Source organism: Hemicordylus capensis, chromosome 1 (genome assembly GCF_027244095.1).
Source record: "Hemicordylus capensis ecotype Gifberg chromosome 1, rHemCap1.1.pri, whole genome shotgun sequence".
NCBI lineage: Eukaryota > Metazoa > Chordata > Lepidosauria > Squamata > Cordylidae > Hemicordylus > Hemicordylus capensis.
In genome coordinates, this window is record NC_069657.1 from 325,053,675 (window position 1) to 325,065,688 (window position 12,014).

Consider the following 12,014-nt stretch of genomic DNA (forward strand, 5'->3'; position numbering starts at 1 on the left):
CGTGCAACTCAAATTGCACTGCCTTCAAGTTGGAATCAGCCAACAGAGCAGCTGAAAGAGTGATATTTTTAAGTCCATCTTTAAGCAGCTTGGGAGTGGAGTAGCTGGATTCTGTTTCCTCAGCTGAAAGATAAACTGCCCTAGAAAAAAATCAAGTTGGTAACAGAAGCTCTGACAGTGGTTGCCAAAGCCTCAAAGTAGAACTGAAGTGTCCCTCTTATTGCATGGGTGTCCATCCGCGGGAGGAACAGCAGAGGAAGTTAAGGCTGCCACCACTGCATCCACAGAAGGAGTCTTGGAGTTCCATTACATTGTGAGGTATGGTGTAAAGTTGATTAGCCAGTTGATGCACTGGCTGTGCCCTTGTTGGGTTGACCCACTCTGACTTGAGGAACCTCTCAAAAAACTCTGGAAAAAATCCTGTTAATGGTGTGGTGCGCCATTGTGGAAAAATAGATTGAGATCTCTTTGGGTTTGCTCAGGGGCCCTGCCCCCAACAACACAATAACTGAGAGCTATAATGTATGACATGCCTTGGCCAGAAGTGTAGGGAATAGATCCACCTGAAAGAGTATGTTAGGAGGATTATCAGTGCGATCCAGGTCCTCCTCACAAACCTCCTTTCCCCTCCTTTGGTGGGGAGGCTACATCAGAGCCTCCTTGGCTCTGAGAGAATTGAAGCATCTGACTCCTCATGTGAATCAGTGGGTAGCACTACCTGCTTCATAACCTTACGGGAAGAGCTAGTGCGCTTTGGTGGGATGGCCACCAGCCTCAGTGCCCTTGGAAAGCCCTGGCCCTCTAACTTGGTCATTGCCCTTATATAGATGGGGAGGATGACACGATAATGAGGAGAGCAATCTCTAAGAATAGTGAGAGGAGCTCCTGGATCAGACCACCACTTCTTGTGCTGCTGTTTGTTCCTGGACTTATGTCCATATTTCCCCCCCTGCCTTTTTATGGGTAGAGAGAAATTTCTATGGGTTCAGTCATACAAACCAACCCATGGTTAGACAAATAAACCAATGATTCTGCATTTTGTATGAAACCTGCCCAATATAAAACTTTATATTTTTAACTCAAATCAGATACTAAAATGCTGGCCTTGAAGTGTTACTCTTTCCTTCTGTTATAGAAAAGCAGCATATGGTGAGATCTGGTGTGTATCACATTAAAAAAAATACTACAGACTAGCTGACTCCGCACAGAGCATCTGTGCGCTCCTTGGGGCTGGCGGTTCCCCCTCCCCCCACCTTCTGCCTCCGGCGGCTGCCCGGGCTCCTCTTGGTGGCACGGCTCTGCTGCCCGCCCAGCCAGGTTCCCACCTCTTCATGGTGGCCCAGCCGCCGCCTCACTGCGGGTGGCTGGATCCGCCACTGCCACCTCACTATGTCCAGCCTGGGCCCAGGCGGCTCTGCCAACCACCCAGCCGGGTTCCTCTTGGTGGTGCTTCCTGGCAGCGGTGGCCACCTCCTCCTCACCGCAGCTGGAGCCACCACCATTTCCCCACCGCCCAGTTCTTCCCCCTTTCCCCCACCCCTCCCAGCGACCAGGCCTGGGCCTGGCTCTGCCGCCCACTTACCTCTGCCCTCTTTGTGGCAGCCTAGCCACCTCACCACTGCTGGCCCAGACCTGCCACTTCTGCTGCTGCCTCCTTCTCATTGTGTCTGGCCTGACCCGGGCCCGTGCGGCTCCAACACCTGGGCCTGCCTCCGCCGCCTCCCCACGCATTTCTGGCCATGCACATCCAGCCAGCTTAGAGAATTAATTATATAGAAGATAGATGAGTTCAGAAGGTCTTTGAGGGCATTCTGGGTCAGGGTTTGGGTTTGCTCTTTTCTGTGCCCAATCTTCACTTATGAGATGTCCCCTCTGCACAAGGGCCTATGTGCATTGCAGGTGTGTTGAAAGGACAGAACCAACTGGATGCAATCCCAAGCCTAATTCTTGACTGCACACAACTGATTTTCTGCACTTGACTTATGAAAACTAGAGTTCACATCATGGTATACCAGCTCTCTCCATGTGAGGTATGAAGCAAAACATTCATCATATGAAACTGATGGGATACAATTACTCCATTGTGACTTTAACGCATTCAAAACCAGCATCAGTGGGAGGAAATGAGAGCAAGAACTGAAAATGTTTTACCTTGGTATAACTAACATGCAATCTTCGCAAGTTTACTTGGAGGACGTATTCTTGATCTGCATGTAACTTGATCCACTTTTTGTCATCCCGCATGCCTGTTGCCAACACTGGAACAGACAATTCTTTCTGTTCTTGAATTGCATCATCCCAGCAGCCTTTGATAATCATATTAACTTCTATAACTGGCAAATGGGACAAGAAATGCCAAGCCTGTGGAAGATGAACAAACATAAATAAGATGAAATAATCTTCTGCACAAACATTTAACAGTACTAAATAATAATGAAACAAACCTTATTCTGGAATTATTCTGTATGATCAGACATATTGTAATTGTTTTCTGTTGATCACTAACATGTCTTCAATAACTTTATCATGGTTTTGATCTGCCCTTACTGTGCAGATGTCATCTTGGGACCCCAAGTTCTCACAGATCATTTCTATACTGTTCAGATTTCAGGGATTTGGGAGAAAGCTATTGACTGGTGAGAGGTGAAGGACAGAGTCAAGACTGAAGGCCTCCCCATTGCAAGGTTTGGAGAAAGACGACTAGTGTTGTTGCCACCGTCCACCTGATAAACTATGGGGAGGATGCCATGCCCCACTGGGGAGGTCTGCACAGCTTTGGGAAAAACCTGGTCCTTGCTTTGCCCCAGTGCCAAGAGCAACTTGGTGCTGGTTTTGACTGGCAGAGTACCTTCAGCTCCATCCTGGTGTATTATCAACAAAGGGAGTTATTCTGAGCTCATGGATTCTCTGTTCATCACTAGATCACCCAGGGAGCTCTTGGTGGCTTCACAATGGATTCACTGTTTTCTTCTCTAGTCTCAGATGCTCTGCCGCAGCCCTTATGCCTCCTTCACCAGAATCCAGATTTCCAAAGGCCTCCTTCTTAAAACTTGCCTTGGATTCTGCCTCCTATCCCTCTCCCTGTGCTCCAAATGCAACACTCCTCTGTGCAATGTTTTTTTCTTCCTTATTAAGAGAGAATCTCTGCTACTAGAAAAGAGTCACCTCCTGCACAGAATGGAGTGGGAGTCCATATAAAATACTGAGGAAGGTGGGAAGCATGGGTCACAGAAGCTCATCTGGCAGGCCTGGATGAAACTCAGGGTCTGCCAGATGGCCATCCTTGGTTTAAATGGAACAAGCAAATGCATATTTTTCACATGCTCACCAAACCAGCTTACCACACAGCATTCCATGTAAAAAACCTGGGGCTGCTTAAGAGCTCATAGAAGAGGGCAGGATCGATAATATTTAGAAACAAGTAAGTTGTGGGCAAGCTATCCCAAAAGACATTTCTGTGCTTCAGAGACATCCCCACCCAAATCTTCACTGGGTCCTTTTAGAGACAGTCATGTGGACTGAGGCTACATAGGTTATGACTGTCATGACAGAGAGAAAGGGACGAGACATACCAAAGGATAAATTATTCCTGTAGTGACCCCCCTGGTGAATCACATTCACAGCTTTTCAGTGTTTAGGAGATGGATTCCTTCACATTTCCATAAGAATATATGGATCTGTGTAATTTATTTATCATATTTTTATACCACCTGATGTGTGTATCTCTTGGTGGTGTACACCAAGAATGTTTTTTGAATATTCTTTATATTTAAAAAACAAATATAAAATGGAGTAAAAACAAAACAATTTCACAGAAAAAAAAGTTGACAACTTCATGGAGATAAAAACAATTAAACAGTTTAAAATTGTTAGAATTGTTACCATAAATATTGTACTTAGCCTCTTATTTGACTTTTCCTAAATAAATAAAGCAAATACGAAGCCCCTCAAGGGTACTACACATGCTTTACAAAGATTACTCTATGTCCAAATTAAAAATGCCTTATCTCTACTGATTAAAGTATTTTTTTCTGTAAGCCACTGAAAACTACTTATAATTGTATTCTGAGCGAAATCTTCCCAACATAATCCATAATGAGTGAGTCACTGAAGTGCTAATTAGCGATGTCAAACCACAGAGAGTTCAGAGGATCAGTTCAGATAATTACCCAAAAGTTCAAATTCTAGTGTAAAGTTCCCCACATTTCTAAGTTGCTTATTGAAACCCAGTGATTGAATCTGTAATATCTCTAAAATACTTAGCGACGACCACTACTCTTCTCCACTCTATTGTTGTTTTTAGACATTCCTTAAGATTATCATTCCAAATATTTCTTTACATTCTTGATCAGCAACTGATTTTTCAACTGGACCTATATTTTGAATTGAGCAAGGGCTAAAACCTAGCAACTTAGAAGCTTAAGCATGCATGCATGCAACACAGGCAAAGGTCTCTTTAACCACAATATATTTGTATGTTGACTTGTGCACAAAAATGAATAGTTGAAACATGTAGGAGAGAATGTCTTCAGAGTTTCGTTGCCCCCACAAATGGGAAAAGGGTTAAAGAGCCCTTTTGCTTATGTAAGTGGCGAAAGTGCAAAGGGCTCTGCCAAGGAACAGCAACCAACATCCTAGTGTGCGCGTGTGCATGCAGTGGCTGTGTTCCCACTTCAGCAGCACAGATGCTCATGCTTGGAGCCCCCCTCCCCAATTTTCATTGATCTCCCCTTTCCCTGGATGGGCTCTATGCTACTCACAAATACATCCATGAGGGTTGCATGATCCTCAGGAAGATATCTGCAGATGGAGTGCTTCTGGGGGAAGATGAGCAGTGAAAATCACTCTCTGTGTGCGAGTGCCTATGTTCCTAAAGCAGGAATGCAACCTCTGCACGCATGCTTCTTTTGGATGCATGTGCACAGCATAAGTCAGGATGCCATTGAATTCATTTCCAAATGTGATGTAGGATTTTTCCATCAAGTTGTTCAGAATGAAGCAGCTAGGGTGCTGATTAGGAACACAGGAAGCTGCCTTATAATGTCAGACCATTGGTCCATCTAGCTCAGTATTGTCTACACAGATTGGCAGTGTCTTCTCCAAGGTTGCAGGCAGGAGCCTCTCTCAGCCCTATCTTGGAGATGCCAGGGAGGGAACTTGGAACCTTCTGCATGTAGATTACTCACTTCCAGGAAATGGCGCAGTTGGTGAACCAGCCAAAGCTGATAGAAAACACTCCTGGCCACCGCCTCCACCTGAGGTATCAGAGAGAGGGTTAGGTCCAGAAGTGCTCCCAAACTGTGAACCTGTTCCTTCTGAGGGAGTGTAACCCCATCCAGATCTATCTCATTTCCCGAACTGTGGCTTCCTACAATAAGCACCTCTGTCTTGTTTAGATTCAGTTTCAGTTTGTTATCCCTCGTCCAGCCCATTACTGCAAGACAGGCATTTAGGGAAGTTATGCCATTGCCTGATGAAGCTGACATGGAGAAATAGATTTGGGTGTCAGCAGCATACTGATAACACCCTGCACCAAATCCCCTGATGATATCTCCCAGTGGTTTCCTGTACATATAAAAAAGCAATGGAGAAGGAGCCCTTAGGGACACCATACAAAAGCTCTTGCTTCATAGAGCAGCACTCTCCAAGTGACACCTTCTGAAATCTGCCTGGGAGGTATAAGCGGAACCGCTGCAAAGCAGTTCCCCCTACCCCAGTCCCTTCAAGTGATCCAGAAGGCAGGGATGTAGCCATAATTGAGCGAAAGCGTTCAAAGAACACGGGCCCCCAGCTCCTGAGGGCCCTCAAGCTCCATCCCTCCCTATTTTCTTGTCTAAAATTTTAGTAGTTTGTTTATTCAATAAAGAAAACCTTCCTCCTCACTCTGGGGGGCCACCAGAGAGAGGGATGAACACGGGCCCCCTCTCCCCTAGCTACGCCCCTGCCAGAAGGATTCCATGGTTGATGGTATTGAAAGCCACCAAGAGATTCAAAAGGACCAACACAGTCACACTCCCTGTCAATTCTCCTTTGGAGATCATCCATCAAACTGACCAAGGCAGACTCCACCCCATACTGATGGCTCCAACGCTGGAGCAGAAGGGACCTGTATAAGTCCCCTCACCACCCTTGACAATTCTGCTGGACGTGAACCTGAGGACACAATAGATAGTAATTAATTAATTAAGAGATTTAATACACTGCTCAATCCACAGACTCAGAGTGGTATACAAAACAAGAATAGCATCCAAGATTTTTCTTAAAACAAACAAACAAAACTGTTAAAGGGCAAATGTCTGGCGGAAAAGAAATGTCTCCAATAATGTTTTAAAGGTTGAAAAGGAGGAGACAGACTGAATGGGGGGGGGGTGTCCAAAGTGAAGGGGCAACAACAGAAAAAGCCCTAGTACCATGCACCTCTCTAAGACCAGGGACCGAAAGAAGGGCAACCTGACAAGATCTCACAGGATGGGGCAGGACTGGCTGGGAGAGGCTGTCCTGAAGGTAAACAGGCGCTAAGCCCTGAAGAGATTTAAAGGTAAGAACCAGCACTTTGAATTGGACCCGGAAGCAAATAAGTAACCAGTGCAGCAACCGCAGGAGAGGTGTAATACTATCATATCTTCTAGCGCCCATAAGCAGGCGGGCCGCCACATTCTGGACAAATTGAAGCTTCTGGGTTGTCTTCAAAGGCAACCCCAGGTAGAGTGCATTACAGTAATACAAAAGAGAGATGATGAGGGCATGAGTTACCATTACCAGGGCCTGCCGGTCAAGATAGGGCTGCAACTGGCAGACCAGCAGAAGCTGGGCAAAGGCACCTCTGGCCACAGCCTCCACCTGCTGCTTGAGCAGGAGCCGCGAGTCCAAGAGAACCTCCAAGTGACCATCTCCTTCAGGGGCAACCCCGTCCAGAGAGAAACTCAGGCTTGGAAATTGGTTGGGTTGAGAAGTAAGCAAAAGAAACTCAGTCTTGGTGGGATTAAGTCCAAGCTTGTTTCGGCTCATCCAGACCCTGACAGCCTCCAGACACTGGGCAGGCACAGAAACGGCATCTCCAGAGTGGCAATATACAACTGAGTATCATTGGCATATTGATGGAATCTCACCCAAACCGATGAATGACCTGCCCCAGCGGTTTCATGTAGATGTTAAAAAGAATGGGTGTGAGAACTGAGCCCTGAAGGACCCCACAAAGGAGTGGCCACAGGGCAGAGCACTTGTCACCAATGCCACTAAGGAAGGAACGGAACCACTGCAAAACAGTGCTCCCAATACCCAACCCGCGCAGCCTCTCCAGAAGGATACCATGGTCGATGGTATCGAAAGCTGCTGAGACATCTAAAAGGACCAAGAGAGGGGCACTACCCTCATCAAGGTCACGATACAAGTAATCAACCAGAGCGACCAGTGCCATTTCTGTGCTATGCCGTGGCTTGAAACCCTTCATCCAGAACTCTCTGAAGCTGGGCACATACAACCTTCTCCAAAACCTTTGCAAGAAAAAGGAGGTTGGAGATTGGTTTAAAGTTATCAAGGACCTCGGGGTGGAGAGAGGTCTTCTTCAAAAGAGAGTGCACCACAGCCTCTTTTAAGGCTGATGGCACAGAGCCCTCACAAAGAATTCACCAACTCCTGGAGACAGGATCTTACATTCCCGCCGGCTACTCTAGTAAGCCAGGAGGGGAAAGGGTCCAGGCTACAGCACCCATACCAGAGAGAATCCTCTCCACATCATTGCCCTCAACAAGCTCAAAAGTATCCCAGATGACATCACAAGATGAAGTCTCCGTCACCTCATCAGATTTTGGACAGGGATATGGGAGGTACACAGAGACCTTCCATTCCCCCAGCATCCCATCAAGTTGTAAGCAGGCAGGGGGTGATGGTGGTGAACCGGGTTCAACTGAGAGCTCTGTCTGAACCCTCTCTAAGTGGATGCTATGACGGGGTGCTGATCATGTTCAATGAGATGAGGATCATGTTTGGCTATTTACATTTCTATGTTTTTCTTTGGATTCTTCTTTAATTGGTTCAGTGATAAGTTTCAAAAGAAGTGGAAGAAATAATAAGGCCAACTGATCTCTCCAATATATTTTTCTGACAGTCTTCCTTTACAAATTACGTGGCAAGTATACAACATGTAGCGACACAACCAAAGATTTATGAGCTTATTTTTATTTGGGCTTGAAAAACACCTTCCTAGTTTTCCTATTCAATTATTAGTGCAGCTGTCCCAAACTCATTGGAGAGTTTTCCTCTATGTCAAAGCATGCTGCATTTTATTTACACTTACATGCATCTAGATGTGAACTCTAAGCACAGTTTATGTTATTGACATATTAAACACACACACACACACAGAGATATGGATGCATCACATACATAAAATGCTATTTTTGAAGAAACTGCTAAGACATTTCAATACCAGCCAAACATATTTATCTGAGGATTAATCTTCATCTATTGAATCAGACGCGAACACTACCATGCATACAATTATTTAATTAGCAGCCAAATCCTCTGCCAGTCAACCGCCGTTCCAGGCATACTGATGGGGAAGTAGATGCAAATCTCACAGTAGTACTGCTTTTTCTCATTACTACTGCAATTAGCACTTAAATTGATGCTTTAAACATACTAATTTCTGGAATAATTCAGGATTTGTATGTTACCTGGGATCGTCTCACTGCAGAGACGACACCAGATTGCTACGCAAATTGAAGCACTTTTGAGCCAAATAACCATCATCGTATCAGACGGAGCCAATTTGCATTTGGTTTTAAAGATAACAGAACAGCAATTTATGCAAATAAATTAAGTTAGTTTACTTCCGAGTTCTCCCTGAACTAATTATAACAATGTTCTAATTTTTCAATACATCTACAACTGACTGAAGTCAACATGTATTATGTTCAAAAATCTGTGGTTAAAGAAGGTCTTGTTTCCATTTAAAAGCACAATTACTCACAATTTTGATATTTTATTTAAAAACACAGGTGTGTCCATTATAGACATTAAAACAGTTACCTTTTGTTTGCAAGCCAAATTTTAGATTTTCAGAAATGAAAGACAAGCAAAGGACATACTATTTTATTTTTAGGTAAGTCACCAAGAGCATTGGACTGGAAAGTTTTCTTTTGCTTAGCAGATGCGCCTGCAATTTAACTTAATATTCCCTGGCCCAGAAAATAATTCAACTCATAACCACCCTAAGCATCCACAATATTTTAACATTTATAATTTTCCTGTCATTAAAAAACAAAACAAAACAAAACAAAACAAAACAAAACAGCAACAGTTAAAGGGTTATACAACGAACTCCAGGATGTCTCAAAGGTGTTTTAGCCTGCAAACTACATTCATAGTGTTGCTAGACTTGTTTAGTGTGGCCATTCCTAACTAATTTGAGAGCTTTCTTTTGTACTATAGCATACTGTATCTTATTTACCTGTCTTCTTATATCTACTGAATGCAGACAAACACATGTGTAAAATAGATGGACCCATGACATATGCAAACATACAGATGCCTCCAAGGGGAACCATTTCACTTTTGTGGGGAGCCATTTATGTACCATGGACTAAACTTGCAAACAAACAATTATTTGGTGGGAATAGAAATCTTTTCTTCCCATCCTCTGTCTCCTTTGACAAATGGGTGCGGGCTGTGGTGGGGCTCCTTTTTCTCCAACCCTGCAAGGGTAGGAGTGGGAAGAGCTGGCACTGAAGATTTCCCTTCTATTTGCTGATGGGGAGACGAGCCCCACCTGCCAGGAAGCTTGGGTGAAGCATAGGGCCCCAATGTGCCATCAGGAGCCCAGTGCAGTACTTTGCCCCAGGTCCCTGGCAATCTGATGCCAACACTCTGAAAAGCATCTCTGCTGCATCATGAAGCACAGATATTCTTTCTGTGTGGAGAGAAGCAACTGAAGGTTACAATTAAAAAAAGCCATGGTGTGCACGAATAAGTCACAGCTATTTGAAATTTCTGAAACAACTAGAAGTCATGGTAGGGCAAGCCAATCCAGTGTGTGTGCATGTGTTTGCTCAGTCCAACAAGGACTGCTTTGGCAAATAGTTTTGGTTCCAATAGTACATCACTGGTGTGGGGAAATTCAGACTGTGCAACAGGCTGGAATGTACTATTGCTTTTTTCTAACAGTTGTATATAGCTTTGAGATTGATCAAATAATATATGGAAAACACCCCATATCTCTATTAAAGGAAGTCAAATGGATCTGTTCTACATACTTTACCTTCTCAATAACTTTATACCGGAAACATAATTGCAACCATTACCTGTGTAATATGTGCAGCATGCAACTCGTGGTCTACAATAGAAGCAAAAATATTCTCTTTTCCATCACATGCAGCTATCAGTTCAGGAAGACATTCAATGGGCCCTTGGTAACTGCCCTTCCATTTCCTTTGGTTCCATTTTCTGGTAAAACAGTAAACACATATTCAAGTGGAGAATGACATTCAAGGAAGCAGAAAGGAAAACACGGAAAGATGAAAGTAGAAAGACATTTTAAAATGCAAGCCCCACTTAAGTAAAGTTACCTTGGCAGTTCATATCAATTACCTTTTGGTTTAACAAAACTAAGTGGAAGACTGAACGTTTTATTAAAACTGTTATGCTGCAAATTTATGGAGACTCTATGGTTTAAAGATGGAATCAACAGTGAGCTACTAGTAGTATTTGTACTTTGTAAAAATACTCCTATAGTAATAATTTTGGTTTTTTTCTTTTTAACATTTATGTGTATATATATTATCTGGTTATATGGATGGCACCATCTAATGCAGTTTGCATAGTTACAGGTATATCAATGTATTCTGCAATGACATTAACTTGCTTGAAAGTGACAGTAAAAGTGAATTGAGGTGAATTATTATTAAGACTCTATTTACTAATTGCAAATATAATTTGTATGCATTTTATTTCCTTATTAACATATTTGTACAAGTTTGTTTGCAGACTTTGTTTCTGAAACTGATATATTAGGCTACTGAAGAAAACCTAAAAATGGTCAAAATGCATTTGGCAAAGAATTCACTTTATTTTATTTATTTATTTAAATAATAAATCCCTGCATGTTTAAGTATTGATTTGCATAATATTCTATAAATACAATGGTTGACATCCAAACTAACAAACTGTGTGCACAGTTAATGCTGCACACACACTACAGATGAGGGTTGTTTCTAACATCTTCCCTTTCCTTTGAAGCCAACTGTGACTTCCAAAAATATGTCCTAAGGGCTATGTGACTCTCAGGGACATATTTTCAAGAATCACAGTTGGCCTCAGAGGGAAAGGGAAATTGATGCATATTGCCCTACCCTCGTAAGGCATGTGCAGCATTAGCTGCATGCATACTTGGTTAGTTTAGATGTTGGCCAGTATATTTTTGCATACATTTTCTTCTGGTCTGGAAGGTGAAAGATACATTTTTAATGACATGATGTATAAAAGTGCTCTGAATTTCTATCTGAAGACATTATATTGTTCTCCAACACTAACTTTTTAATGGCATGGAGTTAAGATGATAGAAATGTATTAATTTCAGCCAGCTGCACAGACCACCACATCTAACAGCAACGTAGACTAGCTGGTCTTCTTTTTATATATTTCTCTTAGGCATACCCGTTGCTAATCCCTTGTGTGGCAGCTCTCGTGAGAGTTCAAGCAGCTGCCGGATAGCGATGGGCATGGGTGGGAAGGAAGAAAATGGCAGTGGCAGCCGGCTGGGGCACAAAATGGCGGTGAACAGCAGTGGCGGGTGGCCGGTTGGTGGCTGGGCGGCAAGAAAATGGCGGCGGCGGCAGGTGGGGATATAGCGGCCAACCAGCAGGCAGGGGAAGTACCGGTGTGTGTGTGTGTGTGTGTGTGTGTGTGACACCACCGTTTTGTGATGCCAGGAAGGCGGGGGCGGGGGGACAGTGGCGGTGGTGAACTAGAGGCACAGATGTTCTGAGCCCAGTTCAGCTAGTTTGTATGAATGCATT

At 43.7% G+C, this 12,014-nt stretch overlaps 1 protein-coding gene across 2 annotated transcripts in view; it reads right to left on the minus strand.

The window, feature by feature from the left end:
• ASCC3 (activating signal cointegrator 1 complex subunit 3) overlaps positions 1–12,014 on the minus strand; it is a 362,371-nt gene that overhangs the window by 3,852 nt on the left and 346,505 nt on the right. For both annotated transcript variants that reach the window (XM_053266329.1, XM_053258340.1), the window contains exons 39-40: positions 10,302–10,443; positions 2,152–2,361 (exon numbers count right to left, since the gene is read on the minus strand). In XM_053266329.1, the coding sequence (XP_053122304.1) occupies positions 2,152–2,361; positions 10,302–10,443 (352 nt within the window). The remainder of the gene's footprint in view (positions 1–2,151; positions 2,362–10,301; positions 10,444–12,014) is intronic.